Source organism: Tripterygium wilfordii, chromosome 21 (genome assembly GCF_013401445.1).
Source record: "Tripterygium wilfordii isolate XIE 37 chromosome 21, ASM1340144v1, whole genome shotgun sequence".
Lineage (NCBI taxonomy): Eukaryota > Viridiplantae > Streptophyta > Magnoliopsida > Celastrales > Celastraceae > Tripterygium > Tripterygium wilfordii.
This window is the reverse complement of record NC_052252.1, coordinates 12659373-12680118: the sequence shown is the minus strand read 5'-3', so window position 1 is coordinate 12680118 and position 20746 is coordinate 12659373. Positions and strand designations below refer to the sequence as shown.

At 39.1% G+C, this 20746-nt stretch overlaps 4 protein-coding genes and 1 pseudogene across 4 annotated transcripts; 3 read left to right on the top strand and 2 right to left on the bottom strand.

Annotated features, from left to right (window-relative positions):
• Positions 1–2775: 2775 nt before the first annotated feature.
• LOC119989180 (protein STRUBBELIG-RECEPTOR FAMILY 8) lies at positions 2776–7941 on the top strand. The gene is made up of 16 exons (XM_038834536.1): positions 2776–3204; positions 3576–3708; positions 3815–3886; positions 3986–4051; positions 4142–4213; positions 4306–4377; positions 4529–4600; positions 4694–4759; positions 4836–4901; positions 5000–5298; positions 5452–5708; positions 6177–6448; positions 6557–6692; positions 6835–6974; positions 7103–7259; positions 7503–7941. Exons 1-16 carry the CDS (start codon positions 3075–3077, stop codon positions 7653–7655), a joined length of 2163 nt encoding a protein of 720 aa, XP_038690464.1. The 5' UTR covers positions 2776–3074; the 3' UTR covers positions 7656–7941.
• Positions 7942–8361: 420 nt separating this feature from the next.
• Positions 8362–12558, top strand: LOC119989181 (O-fucosyltransferase 15-like). The gene is made up of 10 exons (XM_038834538.1): positions 8362–9110; positions 9692–9781; positions 9877–9976; positions 10143–10204; positions 10367–10455; positions 10708–10828; positions 10930–11073; positions 11222–11553; positions 11655–11895; positions 12101–12558. The coding sequence occupies exons 1-10, from the start codon at positions 8532–8534 to the stop codon at positions 12416–12418; spliced, it is 2076 nt and encodes a 691-aa protein (XP_038690466.1). The 5' UTR covers positions 8362–8531; the 3' UTR covers positions 12419–12558.
• Positions 12559–12987: 429 nt separating this feature from the next.
• LOC119987932 lies at positions 12988–14558 on the bottom strand (annotated as a pseudogene).
• On the bottom strand, positions 14299–17455 carry LOC119988208 (chromatin remodeling protein EBS-like). Its single transcript, XM_038833170.1, has 5 exons — positions 17115–17455; positions 16682–17024; positions 16490–16558; positions 16000–16132; positions 14299–14624 (listed from the first exon to the last, which is right to left on the bottom strand). Exons 1-5 carry the CDS (start codon positions 17212–17214, stop codon positions 14598–14600), a joined length of 672 nt encoding a protein of 223 aa, XP_038689098.1. The 5' UTR covers positions 17215–17455; the 3' UTR covers positions 14299–14597.
• Positions 17456–19750: 2295 nt separating this feature from the next.
• Positions 19751–20746, top strand: LOC119987931. The gene has a single exon (XM_038832838.1). It carries the CDS (start codon positions 19751–19753, stop codon positions 20744–20746), a length of 996 nt encoding a protein of 331 aa, XP_038688766.1.

Below are 20746 nucleotides of genomic sequence, written 5' to 3'. Positions count from 1 at the left end.
ATATAACTCGTCTAACATTTTGAGATACAAAATCACTAATTACATTAGTATAATCAACACTTTCTATCAAATCACTCTCGATAGACAACATAGTTAATCAATTTAACATTTCTTGTGACATGGTGGACCAAAGATATTACCTGCAACAGTGCAACTCTCAAGACCCCCTCCTTCTAGTTCCAAAATCCCAAACAGAAAACCAAATCAATATAAGAGAGAACTTAGCAAGATCAAAGATTTAAAAATAATTATAATTATAATTGTTCAATTGCAGTAGATAGTAGAAATGAAGCAAAGTCGCAAGTCGAGAACTGAGAAGAATAGGGAATAAGGAATAGTGAATGAGTCAATGAGGCCTTTTGATATTTTTTTCCTTAAAATTTATTCTCTTTCTATGAATTTAACATTAACATTTTTTATTGGGTTGGTATTGATCTTTTTAGTTGGGTCTCGCTTTATAAACTAATACATATGGGGTTTTAAAATGGGTTGGGATGATAAAATGGATTACTATATATGACTAACATTATTAAAAATTAAGACCCTAAAAATTTGGGGGCCAGAGCCACCCCTATGACCACATATATGTGGTCATGGGTTTTATTGATCGAATGTAGACACATATCGAATACGATGTTATTATCGGTTAAAAGAAAGGAATTTTGAACATATAAAATGGAAATCACATTTATTACACAAGATTGATTAGAGTATTTACGATGATTTTTAACAATATAATTTAAATCAAGTAAAAACATATGGGCCCTATTAGCCAGTGTAATAGGATCAATAATTGATATAAAATAGAGAAATGATTAGACTTGTGACCTGCTGCCATGAACCTATCCAATTTGGCTGGCACCTCCAATTCAGCCATTTCTATTTGTCACCATCCTCCACCATGCAATCATATATATGTGATTAACCGACTCTGAGATGTTGTGGCTTTAACTACTACTATTAAACTATTACATATTTGTTAGTTCAGACCCTAATTAAAGTCAGACTTGGTACACTTAACCATGAATGGTTCACCCACAACTAGTCAAGTGTGTTGACCTCAACCAAGTTTTTCTTAAATGATTTATTTGTTATAAATCTAAATATAGTACCAATATCATAGAAGGAATCCTATATAGATCACAGGCTGTGTATTGCCTTTCTGTTTATAGGAGATGGGAATAAAAATGATTAGATTTTGTCACAATTACTCACAAGTCATCTTTTGTTGCTTCAAGACCCGGTTACTTTTTTTTAAACCAAACAATCACTCAGCCCAACATATCCTTCAGACATTTGAATGAGCATCAATCTCGACCGTTAGAACAATCCGCACAACGTTAATAACAAGTAAGAATGAACATAAATCTCGGGCAGCCAAAATAGTCCGCACCACGTTAACAGCATGTAAGAATGTGTCGAAGCTCATGATGGTTGAATGAGCATAAAATCTCGAACCACCAGAACAGTCCACACCACGTTAACAATAGGTAAGAATTGGCCGAAGCCCATGCTGGATAAATGGGGCTCCGTATTATTTTGTCTGGGCCAACAAATATGTATCGGGTTTTGTGTTTTGCTGATGTGGTTGTATTGGGTTTTGTGTTTTGCTAATGTGGCTGTATTGGGATATGTGTTTTGCTGATGTGGTTGTATTGGAAGATTGTGTTTTGGTGTAGTTTTATTGTGGACAATATGGAGGGAATGAGAATTTGTTGGCATCCATGTTGGGTGGGAAGGAAAAATGTATAGGAATTTGTGTTTTGTTGATGTGGCTATATTGAGAGATGTGTTTTGTTGATGTGACTGTATTGAGAGACGTGTTTGGCTTGACTTTTTATGTAATAGAGGTGAGACCCAATAGTGATTTTTGTTGGTCCAACAAAATGGGACCATTGCAATTGCTCTAACACTTCCCCAAAAATAGACAAGACCACGGAACTAGGAAAACTTCAGGGGAATACTCCCAACTAGTTTGAACTCCTGATCTTAACGTCATCCGCCTTAACCCAAAAATATAACCAACTGAGCTATTGCTAGCTCCGTAGTAATCAAGTTTTAATTTAAAAAATATGTCATCTAATAATCTTCACATTATCTACTGTCTTTTTGTTTTTCAAAACCTGAAGAATTAATTAACAGACTAATCTGATCTTTTTGTTTCGTAATATATTTTAATAAGATAATCACTTTGATTAGTAAACAACCGCATAATAAGGCTCTTTAAGAAATTAAATTATGATTGTGCAAATAATTAGGACATTGCATGCCAAGACAACTCTTTCCACTGCTAAAAAGCAAAGTAAAAAGTCATCAAAGCACTTTTGAAGTCAACAAAGAAGAGAGGTCCCATGGCTTCACAACAGGACATTTTAGTCATTTTCCCAAATTCCCCAAATTTCTAGTCCCAATCTGCCTGCCAAACAAACTCCAGTCAGACCTCAAAAAGGCCCCCTGTCCTCACTACCAGTACATACATACAACTGCACAAAAAGGTTGTAAAATCACAAATAATCTCATTACCCCCAACAAGGGCTTGTTTGGGTAAATACCCTTTATTCTATTGCCAATAATTAAATACAATACCATTTAATTATCTTCACTTATTTTACTCACAATCTGTTAACTAGTAATAATTTTGTTGATAAAGAATTAGGAAGAATTTGATAAAGATGGGGAATATACAGTAACTAAGGAGGAAGCTTAGTTATAGAGAACCAAAAGAGAGAGAGAGAGACCTGAAAGGAGAGTCATACGTTACTTGCCTACTTCAAACCAACCTTTCGCCTGTTTACACCATTTCCCTCATTTTTAACTATTTCCCTTTTTCGCCGACACCTCTCTCTCCTTCTCTCTCTCTCATTGATTACTCTAAGCTTCGAATCTCCCTTTCTCTCTCACTCACTGTCCCTTTCTTTAATGGCGATGCCTCTAACAACTGACTCTGATCTCAATCTGTTCCATATTAACTCCTCCTCCTCCTCTTCTTCTTCATTGCTTCTTGCGAGTCCAGGAGACCTTAACATGTGTTCTGCCTCACCCGAACTTAGACTTTAGACATCACAACTTCAATCATGCCTGTGAAGCAAGTAGCTGCTTGTTTTTGTTTTATGAATCGTTCAATGTTGCTACTCAATGGGTTTCTCTGGCTCGCTTTGATCTCTGCTCTGCCTTTGGTTCTTTGTAATACGGATGCCAATGATGGTATGTTTTGGCTTTGACCCTTGATTTTTTTTTTTGACTAGTTTGAGTCTGTGATTGATTGAGCGATTCTGATGGCAATTGTGTGTTTGTGTGGGTTAAAAGTCTTTTGCTTTTGGGGGTTTAACTTAAATTAGAGAGAGTGAAGTAAAACTGAGCATCGTGTCTTTTATTTTTTTATGATCTGTTTGTTTCCCGGGAGAATGCTGAAAAATACGTTAGCAAATGGCCGAAAAAGAGAGAGGCTATTTTGGTTAAAATGCATAGAGGTTTTCTGGTGTAAAGCAGCAAGATTTAATTTCTTTTCATATTTCAGAATACATACTAGTAATCTGTTTGGATATTGAGCTTGAGCTTGATTGTTTGTGATGCAGTGCAAGCTCTTCAGGTTATGTACTCTTCACTGAACAATCCTTCTCAGCTTACTAACTGGAAAAGTGGTGGTGGCGATCCTTGCGGAGAGTCCTGGAAAGGGGTTGCTTGTGAGGGTTCAGCTGTTGTTTCCATGTACGGATTCATATTCTCGTATATGGCTATATCATTCTTTCTTTTGTATGTATAATTTAATATCAATTTTAATGGTACTGAATGGGTGTTACTGCTCTTGTAACAGTGACGTCTCTGGATTAGGGCTCAATGGCACATTGGGATACTTGCTTTCTAACCTTATGTCATTGAGAAAATTGTAAAAGATTTAACCTTTCTTGCTCTTTTCATACGTTTACAATTAAGAAAAATCCATAAGCTAACTAGGAGTTTTATTTGATTTGGTTTGTTTTTCTAGCGACTTGAGCAACAACAACATTCAGGATTCAATCCCGTACCAGTTACCACCTAATCTTACGAGCCTGTAATGTTTCATCACGATGAATCATATGTAATCTTTTGGTACTTGTATTGATTCATTGGCTTGACAATTATTTCTTCCATAACTATGCAGAAACCTTGCGAGAAACAACTTCAGTGGGAATCTTCCATATTCCTTTGCTAACATGGGCTCCCTCACTTTTTTGTGAGTGGTTTCAAGTTTAATTTTATCTATGAAACAGTTTAGATACATTTAAAGTCTCTGTCTCTGTCTCATTTTAACGTCTTTGATTTCAGGAATGTAAGCCATAATTTTCTCATGCTGTCCATTGGAGATGTTTTCGGCAGTCATGCTGGCATGACAACCCTGTAAGATGTCACTACATAAACATGTTTATGTATCAGTTAAACATTACTTTGACATTGTTAGGGAAAAATGTGTGTTTGTAGAGTCCAGCTTGTCTTTTGATTGTTCTGTTGAGTTGAGCTGAGCGGTGCTTTGACAATCTTATGAATGCAGGGATCTCTCCTTCAACAATTTCAGTGGGGATCTTCCTAATTCACTCAGTTCATTGTCTAATCTGTCTACCCTGTGAGTAATGTTTTACTTTTGGCAATTGATAAAACAGGATTTTGTTATCTTTGTGCAGATTGATTAGATTCCTCATGCTATCAAAACTTTTAGGTATTTGCAGAACAATCAATTTACTGGCTCTCTTAGCGTTCTTACAAGCTTGCCTTTGACTACTTTGTAAGTTCCATTCCTTCTGTTGTGGTCTCTGATAGTATGATTGTCTGTTTCTGATAGCACCTCGTGTTTTTGACAGAAATGTTGCGAACAATCATTTTAGTGGATGGATACCTCAAGAATTAAGTACAATCCCCTCATTTATGTAAGTTTTTGGGCTTTATGTTAGTATTTCCCATTGGTTTTATAGATTTCACTATTGCAATTGCAATGCATTTTTATGAGCTCTGCAAACTATGACAGATTTGATGGAAACTCTTTTGACAATGGACCTGCTCCTCCTCCACCACCATACACTCCTCCTCCTCCTGGTAGCTCTCGTCGTAATCGATCTAGGGAACATGCTCCCCCAGATTCTAATGGACAGTCATCCAATTCAGACAAGGGATTGACAGCTGGACATATTGTGGGCATAGTTCTTGGTTCAGTGTTCCTGCTTGTTGTTGCATTGGTGGCTGTTATTTTTTGCATTCGAAAGAATAAAAAGAAGGAAAGTAGTGTTAGAACGCCCAGGGGAAGTCTATCTGTTGTCTCAAATGATGGTGGGTTTCCTCCTATGAAGTAATGTTCTTTTGTAATGGTTGATTTTTCTCATGTCAAATGACTTGAAGTCTACTGACTAATGAGTTGGTGGTTAAGACTTGAATGCTTGTGTCCTTACTGCTTCAGTGCCCCATTTTGCTATGTTTTTGCAGTAACTGCGGAGATGCAGGAGCAGAGAGTGAAAAGTGTTACTGCTGTTGCAGATTTAAAGCCCCCCCCTACGGAAAAGTTGACAACTGAGAGAGTACTTGTGAGTACTGGATCTGTAAAGAGAATGAAATCACCAATCACTGCTACTTCATATACTGTTGCTTCTCTTCAAATGGCCACAAATAGCTTCAGTCAAGAAAATCTTATTGGAGAAGGGTCTCTAGGTCGGGTTTACAGAGCAGAGTTTACTAACGGGAAGGTAATAAAGCTACTGCATCTATGTGTGCACACACGCACAAGTATATATAGAAAAAAGGGGGGGGGGGGGGGTGAAGCACACAGATGCTTTCTTAGTAATATACCATGGTCGCATCCATTTTTCAATCAGGAGGGTGTGCCAAAGACAGTGCTATCCAAATTCATATGCCGAAAAACAAAAACTCACTCCCATCTCCCTCTCTCTTCCGTGTAGAATTTGTTGGGCTTATCACTTGCTATCCTGTTTTTTGTGAATACTGTGGTAGTGTGGTGTTCTTAACTTTGACCTTCGGTACTTTTATGCCAGGCTACTCTTATCTACTTGCTTATCCTCTTTTGATTTTGGACATATCATTAAATGAGCTGCTTCTAGAGTGGATATGTATCATCCTTATGACCATTGTTATGAGTTACCATATGCAGGCTTGCTTTCATAAGTGTCTAATGGCTTGTATGTTGTCAAATCTAGGTGATGGTGGTTAAGAAGATTGACAATGCTGCACTGTCACTGCAAGAGGAAGACAATTTTCTTGAAGCTGTTTCAAATATGTCACGCCTGAGGCAACCAAACATTATTACCCTGGTCGGATACTGTGCTGAGCATGGGCAACGCCTTTTAGTTTGTGAATATGTGGGTAATGGGAGTCTGCATGATATGCTGCACTCTATTGAGGATGGTGGCAAGATACTATCTTGGAATGCACGTGTTAGGGTGGCACTTGGCACTGCTCGGGCCTTAGAGTATGTTACATGTGAATGACAGTTTAAATATCTCACCTTCGTTCTCTCTATCACACGCTTTGAGGTAGTTGGTATGTGCGCATCTTTTCTGATCTCTAGCTTTATCAGGTACTTGCATGAGGTGTGCTTGCCTTCTGTTGTACATAGGAATTTCAAGTCTGCAAATATTTTACTTGACGAAGAGCTCAATCCCCACTTGTCAGATTGTGGTTTAGCTGCTCTGACGCCAAACACTGAACGGCAGGTAAATCATAGGTTTCATCATAATTGTTGCTTTTGTGAAATTTTCTGTTCCACCATGCCTTTTGAAATATTAGTAAATTACTGACAATTCATGTTTTGTGGTTTGCTACCCTGATAAGTATTTTCTATTTTACTTTTGGCAGGTTTCGACACAAATGATCGGATCATTTGGTTATAGTGCCCCTGAATTTGCCTTATCTGGTGTATATACTGTAAAAAGTGATGTATACAGTTTTGGTGTGGTCATGTTGGAGCTTTTGACTGGTCGGAAGCCACTAGACAGGTAATATGAGTCTCAACCTGTGTTTTGCTGTGTCTATTCTGGGTATTGTTACAAGAAGCAGTACTTTCGTTCAATTTTTTTGAAGTTGGTTTAGTTACTTTTTTTCCTTGGTATTTTGTGGAGTCTAGTTCAAGAGTGAGAGCAGAGCAGTCATTGGTGAGATGGGCTACGCCCCAACTACATGATATAGATGCCTTGGCTAAAATGGTTGATCCGACCTTGAATGGATTGTATCCTGCAAAGTCACTGTCACGATTTGCTGACATTATTGCCCTCTGCGTTCAGGTGAGATTTCTTGTTAATGTGATGATAAATTCTGTATCGTCCTCAGTTCTTAATAAATAATAAGCACCATGTATCAAAGGTAAGCTTTCTAGCATAAATTCTCTGTGCTAAATGCACACAACAAATCCTTTAGAAAACCCCTTTTTGTCGTGCACATCTGCTTGCTTAAATATATTTGTTTAGTATTTATTCTTACCCATCGTTGTACCTATAATTCTGGATGGTAAACTTTGTTTTGTATAGCCGGAACCCGAGTTTCGTCCCCCCATGTCTGAAGTTGTGCAACAATTGGTGCGGTTGGTGCAAAGAGCAAGTGTGGTCAAGAGGAGATCTAGTGATGAGCATGGATTTTCATACAGGACCCCCGATCATGAGGCCATAGACATGTCGTTTTAAGGATCCTATACCTTCCCTAAAACTCGCAATACCTGCAATCATGTTTGCTCTCTGGAGATGACCAAGAAGTCCAGAGATCATGTTGCTGCCCGGCGAAGTTAAACAAGTATTTAAAATGGGATCTGGAGAATATGTAATCAGGTCTCAGTTACATTATTTCACTTTTAAGTTGATCTTTAGTTGTATATGCCGCTGTATATTGTATTTACAAATTTTGATGGATATTATGGTGCTCATTGACATCAGCGTTCTGTGGCACAATAAAATTTTCGCGAGTTCAAGCCAAGTGCACGAGCCTGCACCTCTTCCGAACCATTTTACGGAATTTGCGGCTATTTTAAGCCGAGTTTAGCATGTAATTGAAACTGAAAACCATCCTTACATAATCAGTAACGGTCGTTTTAGCCTAAAAGTTTTGTTCTTTGGATCTGATGGCAGTTGTATTCGCAGCTCCCCTTGTCTTGTTGCTTCTTCCAAGTCTCTGTTTGTTGGTGGAACCGCCAATAAGCAATTCAGAGAAGAATACCAGCATGCCACAAAGACTGGCAGTCACGTGAGAAAGCCCGTGCTGCATATGCACGTTAACCTTAAAAAATTATATGAAGTAGGCGTGCATGTGTTGAAAGCGAGACAATGTCGTTGAATCGAACAGGTTGTCCCACGATGGGCATCCCCCCTTCTACCATGAGTGATGAGTTCTGCTTTCACAAAGCTTTCATAGCATCAGACGGTCTCTACGAATGTTTACGATGTTGTGCCAAGTAGAGATCATAGACTCATAGTCGACCATTTTGGGGGGCATGAAAGCCCCTCTTGATCAGCCACCCAGAGAATCTGATTGGTCATAAGTAACTAAATTATCATAAGCGTCACCGTATGGTATTGGCACCCCAAACTTTAAGACAGAGAAGCGAAAACTGCGATCCGTCGCCGAAATCCAGACACCCTCCCGCTTCTATCGCTTGCTTGTACATAAAAACCAACCTTTTAACGAAGCTTAAAAATTTGATCTTTCATTGTTTGGTTATAGCAAACCTCAAAGCCATAGCCATGGCCTCCATCACGGACGACACCGAGCAGCCAGAATTCGTCGAGTTTCGGATCTCGGATAGAACCAACCATCTTCAAGAGCCGAGGAGCCGCCATAGTTCGCCGGTTCGGGCCTTGAATGGCGATAGACACTATGAGGAATGGCAGTACGGAGAGTCGCCTTTGAAATCGAAGCTGTTGGGGTTCTTGTGGGACCGGAGAGCTCGAGAAAAGAAGGTGAAGAGAAAGGGAGGGATACTTTGGTATCAAAGGAAGCGTGTGAAGGTGCTAGTGGCAGTGATTGCTTTGGTCGCTCTGTTTTTCTTGGTTGATTCGTTAATGCTTTCGCGGTTGCAAGACCCTGCTGTTATCGACATCCGTGTTGAGTCCGTTCAGAATTCCTCTTCAGGTTCCGTTTCCGTAAAGGTATGCGAGGCGTGAATTCAATTGAATTTGCTGTGCTATGCGTATATGTATTGGACTTAATTGGTCTTTGTCAAGCTAATGTATTGTCTCTGAATGAATCTGAACTGGGTTGGTTTGTAGGTGCTTTGCTTTCATCTTAAGCTTTGAATGATTGAAGATGCAAGAATGTTTCTTTTAGGGATTGAAGTATTTGTTGATGCATTTTATTATAATGAATCTGTTGTACAAGATGCAAAATTTAGGAAAGAACAAGCTAGATTGTTGAATGAAACAGCTTTACCACTGTGCCAAGATTCATCCTTGTTGGAATGACTCGTCATTTAGGAGTTTGAGAGACAACCAAATGAATATAAGGAAAGTCCAAAAATTTTGCTAAGAATGATGAATTGTGTGGATTTCACTGCTACTTACAGTTGGTATAATGCAGAGAAATTGTTGTTATGCTTGTGATTTAAGTCTCTATGCAGCCTTAGACCATCTTTAACTTGAAATGCTATTAACTAAGTTAGATAGAGTTTATGAAAGATGTGATCATGATTTATTAGGACTGTAATTTCATTTTGGACTTGCTTTGTTCACAGGGAGAGAAGAAAAAGTCTGGTAAGGTGAAAAGGCCGCCTAATTTTACTTATGGAAGGATGTTGGCTTTGGCTGCCCATGCCTTGGCGGAGGTATTTGGAGATAAATTTAGTCTCGTATTGGATATATCATCTAGATTGACGTCTGTAGTTTCGATCATTCTTTGTGATATTTTTCCTTTTTGCAGGGAAATAATAAGCATGAGCCAAAAGATCTCTGGCAGGAACCATTTGAACCTGCCTCTGCCTGGAGACCTTGTGCTGATCAACGTAACTGGAAACCCAGTGGTAAATTTCTTCTGCCTTAGTTCCTGTTTATGCACATAGACTTGTGTGAATAGACGTGAGGGTCTGGGCTATTGTTTGTGGAACATTTGAATTTGTCGTCTTAAAGTCGAAAAAGAAAATGGATCTTGAGGTGGTTCGGTACTTCTGTGATCTGATGATGTTACAGGGGGAGAGAATGGACACATTTTGGTCACTGCAAATGGTGGGATGAACCAGCAGCGAGTCGCTGTACGTAATTCCTGCGACACTTATTTTAGCTTATATAGTTCTTCTTCTATGCTCTAGTCACATTCTCCCATTGTCTCTCTTGGCAAGCTATGCCTGTAAATGGGACAGTCTTTTGTTTGTAACATTTTGAATTTCCTGAAACTTTGTTCTATTATGTCACAGGTTTGCAATGCTGTTGTTGTTGCACGGTTACTTAATGCGACTCTAGTAATTCCCAAGTTTTTGTACAGTAGCGTCTGGAAAGATACGAGGTGACATACCTCTCACTTTCTTGCTTTCTCGTTTGTTCTTTTCTTTTCACTTTGTCACTTTCAACATTAGAAGTGACATTTGACATCTATTGGAGTTGAGGGATTCCATGCATGCGCATGGCCTTGAGTAATTCCTTTCTACATTGAGTTGTTTGTGTCAACAGTGTGACATTGCTTACCTCATGCAACATATTTTTGTTAAACTGACCTCTAATAGGATAGTAACTATATCGAATTCTATAATTTCTATAGTCAATTCAGCGATATCTATCAAGAGGAGCACTTTATTAACTACCTCACTCCTGATATTCGGATAGTGAGGGAGCTTCCTGTGGAGCTACGGTTTTTAGATTTGGAGGCAATTGGCAGTGTTGTAAGTTCCTTGTCCAAATCGATTTTTGAATGGTTATTAATTGACTAGGTGCTAGTTACATTGAGGAGTTTGTTAATCTAATTGTTTAAATTATTTTCCAGATGACAGATGTAGACATTGGGAAAGAGTCAAAGCCAAGTTTTTATTTAAAATTCGTTCTCCCTATTCTACTTCAAAACAGAGTTATCCATTTCCTTGGATTTGGAAATCGCTTGGCGTTTGACCCAATACCATTTGAGTTGCAGGTGAATCTCTTGCTTTTGACAGTCTTGTTCCTTAAGAATTCTGATACTTTGCTAACAATATTCATCACATTGTCATCCCTACTTGGTTTCCTTTGTGTTATGCACTTCTTCCTACTCTGCTCTTTCTAATTGGGGGAACTTGATCTAGAGGCTTCGTTGCAGATGTAATTTTCATGCACTGAAATTTGTCCCAAAGATACAAGAAACTGGTGCTTTGCTTCTTCGCCGACTGCGTAGTCATGCAACCCAACCTGGACCACTGGATCACTATCTTGTTGGCCCATATGCAGAATCGTTGGAAGAAAAAGGGGGCCATGGTGCAAAACCTTCTAAGTATCTAGCTCTGCATTTGAGGTTTGAAATTGACATGGTAGCTCATTCTTTATGTGAATTTGGTGGAGGTGAAAAAGAAAGGGAGGAGTTGGAATCATATCGTGAAATCCATTTCCCTGCATTGACAGAACTTAAACATACAACAAAGTATGCATACTCTCCATCTTCTCTTATTTTGCGTTAAAACTTTGAAGGTATTTTTTTAACTGTCCTGGTATATTATTGAAGGAATATCCAACTTGTTGCAGGTTACCTTCACCAGAAGCACTCAGAGCTGAAGGCCTGTGTCCATTAACACCTGAAGAAGCAATACTTATGCTCGTAGCTCTTGGTTTCAAGCGTAAGACACATATATTTGTGGCAGGTGCAAATATATACGGAGGGAAGCCAAGATTGACTGCATTGACGAGCTTGTATCCTAGGTTAGTGACTAAGGAGAACTTGCTTTCACCAGCAGAACTTGAACCGTTCATGAATTTCTCATCCCAGGTAGCAAAGCTGCAGTTAGTAGTATTTTTTTTTCAGTTTCCACAGCTTTCTGCTTTCTATCTGCAACTGCAGATCTTATTTCATTCTTTCATTTAGTTGGAATTCACTCTTGGATTTGATATACGGAATGGATATGGGACAATATAACTGTTGGTTACTACACTTTAGTATGTTTGAGCCGTAATAAACTTATCTTCTTCTGTAGCGGGCAGCGCTCGACTTCATAGGCTGCACTGCTGCTGATGGATTTGCCATGACAGACTCGGGTAGTCAATTGTCATCTCTGGTATCTGGTTATCGAATATACTATGGAGGAGGGAAAATGCCGACAATACGGCCTAACAAGCGTAGACTTGCGAGCATATTCGTGAAGAACACTACTATAGAGTGGAAAATTTTTGAGCAGAGGGTTAGGAAGGCAATTAGGCAAACCAAGCATGTCCTGGAACGGCCGAAGGCCCGAAGTGTCTATCGGTATCCACGGTGTAAAGAGTGTATGTGCTTTACAGTTCCAGAGCTTTAGCTGACATGTTGATACCAATTGTAACAGTGTAACATTCTTTATCATTCATTAATTTTGGTTCAAGCATAGCCATTTTTCTGTAAAAAATTTCACTGTATATTGAAATAGTCATAGAATCCAAGAACACATAATAACAGTGACTTACATGTATCAAAGTTTACGGTTTCCGAGTTCTGAAAGAAGCAAAACTGACACGGGGATTCTCAGAATGTGATTCAGACTACCAGTTAAAACAATTTCCCCAAAGGTGAATTGACTCATCGCTTGGGTCTAGTTGAACTGTATTTCCAGGTGTTGTGTTGCCTGTGGTGCCGTGGTGAACCAAGAAGGAACCAGGTTGACCAACTGTCCCATTTGGTGGTTGAAGTGAACACAAGTGGTTTCTGGCTTGTTAACCTTATATTCTTTACTTCATCAAAAAAAAAAAAGACCTTATATTCTTTAGGCTCCTCCTAACTACTTGGAAACCTGTCAAGTCTGTTATTGTCAATGAAGGTTGGTTAAGGTTGGTCAGGTTTGCTGGATGGCCAAGTGAGTGAAAGCACCAGGATCCCGTAGCAACTTCGATTTCACAAGAAGCTCAAGTAGTCTTCATATTCTGCGTCATAGATCGGTAAACCCCCTAAGCGTCGGCAATAGTACTTACTTTCTTTTTCTCTCTTTTGTGTATGGTAGGGTTGCAGAAGATTTACCTGATGATACGACAAGGCCAGGATCAATGGCACGGGATGGCTGGATAAGGCATCAAAGTATTAACGTTACCTGATAATGCCACACCTCCAACTCTTGCACCATTACCAAGGAGAAGCGAACCGGGGTTTGTTCTGTCAGTAGTGCAAGCAGCTACACCGACGGTACAAGGACTGTAAGACGCAACAGTTGAAGGTGCTGGTACATGATTATCAGCAGCTTGAACCACAAGACCCCGCCATTCGTCTCGCAAGTCGCAAACATCATGAAAACATCCAACACGCTTCAAAAGTGAGTGCGCGTCTCCTTACCGTGCACGTGGTGCCATGCCACTGGCGTGCCCATAAAAGAAGCCCTCCACTATCACCGGAACTCCTGCATTTCCTGCTGCCATGGAGGTCATGATATGACCCAATATATGCAAAAAAATTTATCCTCATATATCAATCTTATGATAATTAACGTAAACCCATGCATTGCATGCATGGTCATTAATGTATCCATATTGACATATGGGCCATGTCCACTTGCATCAAAAGTGAGGAGCAAGTTAACTGAAGAGTTCAATGCAGCAACAACTTGAGCACCATAAGAGAAAAACCTAGGGGAGACGATCTTTCCTTTTCAAGAACTACAAGGAAACCTAGGACCAGTCTCACATTGCATCCGAAAACCTTGTGAGGATTCAAAGGATCATAAACAAAGCTTGGATGGAGAACTGAAATAAACCAAATAACCGCCGATAACCGATCAATTCGTTGGTCATTTTCATGTTAAAAGACCAACCCTCCATATTGAGGAGTGTATTTTGTCATCAGCTTTGTTCATTTGTCTCTCTCCACCATGCTCACGCCTATCATTGTAATTTTGGATACTAATCATAATCTACATTTTTCTTGTGAAGATGTTGAGGAGGACCTGGGAAGGGGTGGTGTGGACAGCAAAGCCATTGACAATGTGCTTGAAGCTCTGTGACTTCTTGTACATACCAGTTTTAAGGGTACTTTGTAAGAGTTGGTCGTACTTGCGGGAAAATTGAGGGGGGGGGGGGGACATGATAATATGATATACGGCTACAAGTCCATAATGCAGAACGATTTATACGAGGCTCGAGTTCTGAAACAGTCAGGCACTTGAGGCTCATCACAACGTTAAAAGAATTTACTGAAAGTTGACAGATGGTAAGCATTAAAGTGGATTAACATATTTAGGATTATATCCCAAAACACACAATCCTTTGATTTGGCTACTCTCAAATGCAGTTTCAAGGTTATTGATCTAAAAGAAATCCTTTTTTCCTTTCCTTGGACATAGATTACAACAGAACAACATCTGGGCACATCAACAAGCACCACAAACCCATAAATAATAGTATCCGCAAGTTTTGAACAAAGCACACCCAGTATTTTGCTGCACTATTCAAGCTAATCTTGCAAGCAGATAGATACATTGTCTCCTACCTAGTACATTCTTTACACCAAATGCACTATTATCTCTTCCGGCGCTTGGCTTCCCCCTGCAAACCAGTGAGTTTATAAGCAAATCATAACTTCTTTACATTGAGAGAGAGAGGAATAAAAGTCTGGGAACAAAAATCATGTCAAGTTAGATAATATCCTTGACAAGGACAAACACTGCAGATGCAATTCTCCATGTGCCAATGCATGAGAACAGGTGGTTCTTGTCATCGGAACAGCAACCCAAAATATGGTTTGGCCAAATCATACACAAAACTCAAAGAAGACCAATTTCATATGAGCAAAGGTGAACTTAAAAATAGCAACCGTTGGATTCAAAAGTCATCAGATAACTTTATCATCCTTCAACGAGCAATTCATTGATGAATACTAAAAAGAAAAGAGAATAAAATTGGAACCTGCCGACAGTAACAAATTTGAATAAAGGCTTTAATGACGATGGTGGTAAGGAGCTACTTTGCAAGTACAAGGTAAGGTTTAGGACTACTGGAAAAACAACATTAATCATGCACAGCAAACAGTGCGAGGCTTGTATTTCAATAATGACCGAAAAATAAACAAATGAGGAAGAAAAGGAAGCAAACTCAATCATGCACTAACAAGATATATGGGCATTTCACAAGTAACTGAACTTTTACCAGAGAAAATGAGACCAATCAATCAATTTTTTTTTTGAATGAAGACCAATCAATCAATTAAGCATGCCCAGACATATAATAAATTCCATTTTCTGAGATTCAAGGACTTAAAGTTATATGTAGTTTGGATATTCAAGCTCATATTTCATTCAGCAGAATCAACATTCGTCTCATGTAAGTTCCACTCCACTTCTTTGGGGGCATAAACAGTGCATCAGGATTCTAATTAAACTAAACCAAGTAACCAACAATTACAAACTAAATAATCCTAAATACAATTGAGTAATCCCACAAAGTTACGCAGACTTTTCATCTAAACACTTTCAGCAACAAAGCCACTCACTATAGCACTATAGCACTATAACACAACAATTATAGATAACCGAAGAATCAATTTCAAGGTCCAAACCAATATCAAGGTACTCAGAGATATTTTATAGGACACTATAGCATATTAAGAAGCCTTTCTTTGTGTTCCATTCATAACGTTGATAAATCAGCATTAAAAATCCATATTTGTGGAGACAGCACCCCTAAAGTTCTTCAACTCTGTTTCAAATGATATATATAGCCATGTATCAAGGTCTTCTTTATTTTCCTTCAAACATAATAATCACCATTCACTAATACAACACCACTTATGCTTCAGAAATATCCCCAAAAGTTTGTATCATATATTCATTAAGCACCAAGATGGCACCCAAAGATTAGATAATAAAAGAAGCTGATGATATATCACACTAAAACGTTTCAAGAGTAAAAAAAATCATTTCACCTTGCTTTCAGCTGTTGGCAATTCACGATATCCATTCGGAGTTTTTTTCATTTCTTTCTTACAATCCTCACAGGTAAAGAGATCCAAGTTTTTCGCTGCTTCAATACTCATGCCCACACAAGCAGGATGGTACCTAAAAGGATAATGAGCAATTAAATATGATTAAAGTGTAAATGGCCTCGGCTACCATAAACCACGATAAGAAACTAATATCAATTTTCAGTTATGATCCCAAAGAGAATGCACAAAGTACTTCCAAATAATGCATCTACTTCTTTTTTAATTTTCAAACAGGAAAAAAGGCATTTTAAAAAAAAAATTTGTGAAACTCATCCGTCTCAACTGCATCAAAGATTCAAGCACATTAAAAATCTTCAATTTGGATAGGTCAACAAACTAAGGAACCAACAATATACTTTACATCAACACCTCAAACCAAAAGAACCGAATTCCACATCAGCAACAACAACAAATAAGAAAAAAACATTACCAGTCCTTGCATCCCTCGCATTGCACCATTAGGTCATCTGGGTTATACGGCATCTCACACTTGCAATACCTTCAAAAATAAGGCAAAACACAAAACCCCATAGACAATTCAAATCAATACTACCATTATCCATTCAAAATCACCTATTCCAATGAAATCAACAAACAAAAACGACAAGAAGGTAGCACTCACACAGCAACCCGGTCGGGTGTGAATCCTCCAGTGGAGGCATTATATTCAAATCTACAGTAGTAATCCTCTGCCCCAACATTCTCCAGCTTAGTGTAGTTCTTGAAGGAGTGCACAGTGCACTTGCCTTCAATGGTGTGTGCACTCTGCACGTCATAGTGGTCCGATAAAAAGAGCTCCTTTGCTCCATGAAACTGCCTCCTTCCCCCAAGCGATTCCTCAGGCCTGTAATACCACCGAACCCTAACCTTCACGTTATTCCGGTGGTCAGTCTCGATCTTCTCGATCCTTGCCACGTATGGCGGCTTCCCGATGTCCGATGGCCTCATCAGCACACATTCCCCAGCTACATATCAACAAAACGACGCCGTATCAAACACACATGCAAACGCCTGGAGATAGGAACCCACAACTCAAATTAAATCTAACGCATTACCTTTCACGACCTTGTTCGTCCCACGAATCGTGTAGGAGCTGACATCTTTCTTCCCTGGTTTAGGATTTGAAGAGGACAATCCCGGTCGGGTTTTCGCCATGGAAACCTGTATGAATTCCTTCAAGTGGTTGAAATGTCAAAGGTCTGGATCTTTTCTTGAGCTTGATGAGAAAGCCTGCAACTTTACCCAACAGTGGTCACGGCAGTGAAAGTGGTGGTAAGATGATGGTGGTTTTCATGGACGATAGAGAGGGAGAGAGAGGACAACAGGACACAGTCACACAGAAGAGAAGACTATGACGCTTGACCCTGTGCTACAGTAGCTTTTCTTTGCTAATTGAAAATGGTGATTTATTAAGCTAATTATAATCAATATTTATAGTATCAGCCGAGTGTGCTGTCGCCACGTGGACTTTTTCAGCAGTACATACCTGTACATTCCATGGCGGTTCCCGCTAACCGGTGCCGGAGTACAGGGATAGTTTTATGACTGCTTTAGGTAGAGCGGTTCAATTATTTTCTAATGCTAATTTAAAAGTAGCGTAAATAAGTTGTGACGGATTTGTCGAATTAAAATCTGATGCTAATTTATAAGTGGTTGAGTTAAAATATTATCTTAATTTTATAATATAATTTATGATTTTTATAATAAATTGGGTTATTAAATTTAATCTTAAATATAATTTTATTATTAAAATTAATTTTAAGTATAAATTATAAATATTTTTATGTCAAAATTAAAATGATTATCTTAAAGTTAATAATACTATATTTTATGTTTTTATTTTACTTATTTTATTATATTATTGTGAGTTTTATATCAAAATTAAAATCACCATTTTTTAATAAAATTGTACTTAAATGGGGTTTAAATGGAGGATAGAGAACGCTCTCTCGAAGAACACTCTCGGGAGGAGATTGATCTGATTGAACGCAGTAATAAGAAGGTGAAAACCACGGTGGTTAACGAAGAGGGGGAGATGAATGAAGTGGAAATGGTGAGCAGGGTAGAGGAATCACAGGTTTTTCCGTTACTGATGGAGGAGCAGAAAAAGGATGGATTTCAGCCATCTTTTAAGGATAAACTTCTGGGGCATGGCGCAGAATCTACATATTTTTTCGAAGGAGAGGATGATTTTTTGGTCTCAGATGAGGAGGAAGAGATGATGGATGAGGTGGATGAAGAAGATTGTCCAGTGATCAAATCTCAAAGGAGGAAAAAATTAGATTACGGAAACCATGGAGACAAACTCTTATTGTTAAACTCTTAGGAAGGCCCATTGGCTACAACTTTCTCCTGAGGAAGATTAAGGAACTTTGGCGCCCGAAGTCATTTATAGACCTTGTAGCCATTGATAATGGTTATTTTTTGGTTAAATTCTCCTCCAAGGATGATTACGATTATGCGAAATTTGAAGGCCCTTGGATGATTTTGGATCATTATCTTACAGTTCGAGATTGGTTTCCCAATTTTGATCCAGAACAGGATAGCATGGAAAGACTTCTTGTTTGGGTTCGATTTCCTTGCCTTCCGATTGAATATTATGATTATGACTTTCTTATGAAAGTGGGAGCAAAGATTGGAATACCGATTAAGGTGGATGATGCTACTACCACAGCTTCTCGAGGGAAGTTTGTGCGTATTTGTGTTGAAATTGACATCACTAAGCCTCTTCTGGCTAAGTTTAAATTAAGGAGACGCATTAGACGTATTGAATATGAGGGGATCCATTTAGTTTGCTTCGGGTGCGGTAAGTATGGTCACCGCAAAGATGCCTGTCAGTCCAACACCGGTGGAGAATCATCGGGGAAGGATGATGAGATAAGGAATGTGGCTAAAGATGCGGCTGTGAATATGGGAGATCACCTAAATAGGAAGGATGAGATTGCAGTGATCCCTGAAGTTATGGAGAACTTTGGGCCTTGGATGTTGGCCAAGAAAAAGGCTAGAAATATGAATGTGAGACAGGTTAGGAATTCAAACGTATATCACGGTCGTGATAAAAATGAAAGTGCGAAGGTGGGACTTCAAAATTCAAGGGATACTAATCAAGGAAGATCTCGCTTTGCTGTTTTGGAGCAACAAGATGTGGAGGAGGATGGGCTTGACCATACAGTTGGGCCAAACAAGGATGATGGGTTCAATGACATGTTGGGTCCTGAGGAAATTATTGTGGAAAGGGGTGTTAGTAGAGGGAGAAGGCCAAATGTTCAAGTGATCCAAATGAGAGAAGGATTTGAGTTGGGCCAGTCGAGCAATGCCCAGCCCATTGAAGCTCACATGAATGGCAAGAAGACTCTTGGGGATAGAAGAGTTCATGGTGATTCTGGTTCCCGTAGGGCAGCAGCTGAAGTGGAACATGTGGTGGTGCGTGGAGATAATGGTGGAAAAAATATTGTGAGGACGGTGGTCAATCATTCTCGGAATCATAATGATAGTGGTTTAAGAGTTCTTCAAGCAGAGTTGTCACAGGGGGAACATCATCAAGATCCTCCAGATTTAAGAAGACAATATCCTATTTCTGCAGGTGAGGTCATGGTTGCAAAAATAGGAGATAAGCAAGGGTTAAATACGGAGAAAGAAAGAGACCCAACGGTGGTTTCAGAGAATGGGGATGCCTCCAATTAGGGGCTCTATGGGTGTCTTATACAAGTTGTATTTCTATTTTGGGGTTCGATTCTTCTCTTGCATGATTTCTCTTATGGATTGTATCATTTGGAATTGCCAAGGTGCGGCCTCAAAAGAGTTTAACCGCACCCTAAAAGACATGTTGAAGTTCTACAAGCCCGGTATTCTTGGTTTGTTGGAGCCTAAAGTTAGTGGTGCTCAAGCTGATTCGCTGTGTAATCAGTGGGGTTTTGAGAATTGGGTTCGGGTTGAAGCTTTTGGCTTTAGTGGAGGCATTTGGGTCTTCTGGAAAGAGACGCTTCAAATTTCAGTGATCAAAACCCACCCTCAATTTATTCATCTTAGAGTGCAGAGTAATGGAATTAATTCTTGGTTGCTGACTGTAGTTTATGGTAGTCCAAACTTTAATCTACGGAAACTTTTGTGGATGGATTTAAATTCGGAAATCAAAGATAATTTGGATCCATGGATGGTGGTGGGTGACTTTAATTCGGTGGTATCTCTTGAAGAGGTTAGTTCTCAAGCTCAGTTTAATTTCAACCGTTGTAAAGGGTTTCGCGACTGGATCTTTGATAATGGGTTGATCGATATGGGGTTTGTGGGATCAATTTTGACATGGAGCAGAGGTTCTCATGGTCAGCTGTTTAAAGGAGCAAGATTGGACAGAGCTATGTGCAATGGAGCTTGGAGAGAGCTGTTTGATGAAGCTTCACTGTTGCACCTTCCCAAAAACCGTTCGGATCATGCACCTATTTTGGTTCGTATTGATTCTATGAATGGTTCTCATAAGGATTCCATATCTTCGTTTCGCTTCCAGGCTGCTTGGTTGACTCATCCAGAGTTTCATAACTTGATTCAGGATAATTGGGATAGTGGTGATACGATTACAAATAATAATACCAGGATTGCATCAGTTCTCTCTGCTTGGAATAGTAATACATTTGGAAATATTTTTAGAAGAAAAAGAAGATTGTGGGCCAGATTAGGTGGAGTCCAAGAATGA

What these genes read in the sequence shown, in the direction of transcription:
- LOC119989180 (XM_038834536.1), top strand. Translation starts at nt 3,075, where the DNA reads ATGCCTGTGAAGCAAGTAGCTGCTTGTTTTTGTTTTATGAATCGTTCA. An exon ending in AGTACAATCCCCTCATTTAT is followed by an intron (nt 4,902 to 4,999) that starts GTAAGTTTTTGG and finishes AAACTATGACAG; the next exon opens with ATTTGATGGAAACTCTTTTG. An exon ending in CAGAGTTTACTAACGGGAAG is followed by an intron (nt 5,709 to 6,176) that starts GTAATAAAGCTA and finishes TGTCAAATCTAG; the next exon opens with GTGATGGTGGTTAAGAAGAT.
- LOC119989181 (XM_038834538.1), top strand. Translation starts at nt 8,532, where the DNA reads ATGGTATTGGCACCCCAAACTTTAAGACAGAGAAGCGAAAACTGCGAT. An exon ending in CTGCCCATGCCTTGGCGGAG is followed by an intron (nt 9,782 to 9,876) that starts GTATTTGGAGAT and finishes TCCTTTTTGCAG; the next exon opens with GGAAATAATAAGCATGAGCC. An exon ending in CAATACCATTTGAGTTGCAG is followed by an intron (nt 11,074 to 11,221) that starts GTGAATCTCTTG and finishes AACTTGATCTAG; the next exon opens with AGGCTTCGTTGCAGATGTAA.
- LOC119988208 (XM_038833170.1), bottom strand. Translation starts at nt 17,214, where the DNA reads ATGGCGAAAACCCGACCGGGATTGTCCTCTTCAAATCCTAAACCAGGG. An exon ending in GACGAACAAGGTCGTGAAAG is followed by an intron (nt 17,025 to 17,114) that starts GTAATGCGTTAG and finishes GTTGATATGTAG; the next exon opens with CTGGGGAATGTGTGCTGATG. An exon ending in TGCGAGGGATGCAAGGACTG is followed by an intron (nt 16,133 to 16,489) that starts GTAATGTTTTTT and finishes TTATCCTTTTAG; the next exon opens with GTACCATCCTGCTTGTGTGG.
- LOC119987931 (XM_038832838.1), top strand. Translation starts at nt 19,751, where the DNA reads ATGGGTGTCTTATACAAGTTGTATTTCTATTTTGGGGTTCGATTCTTC.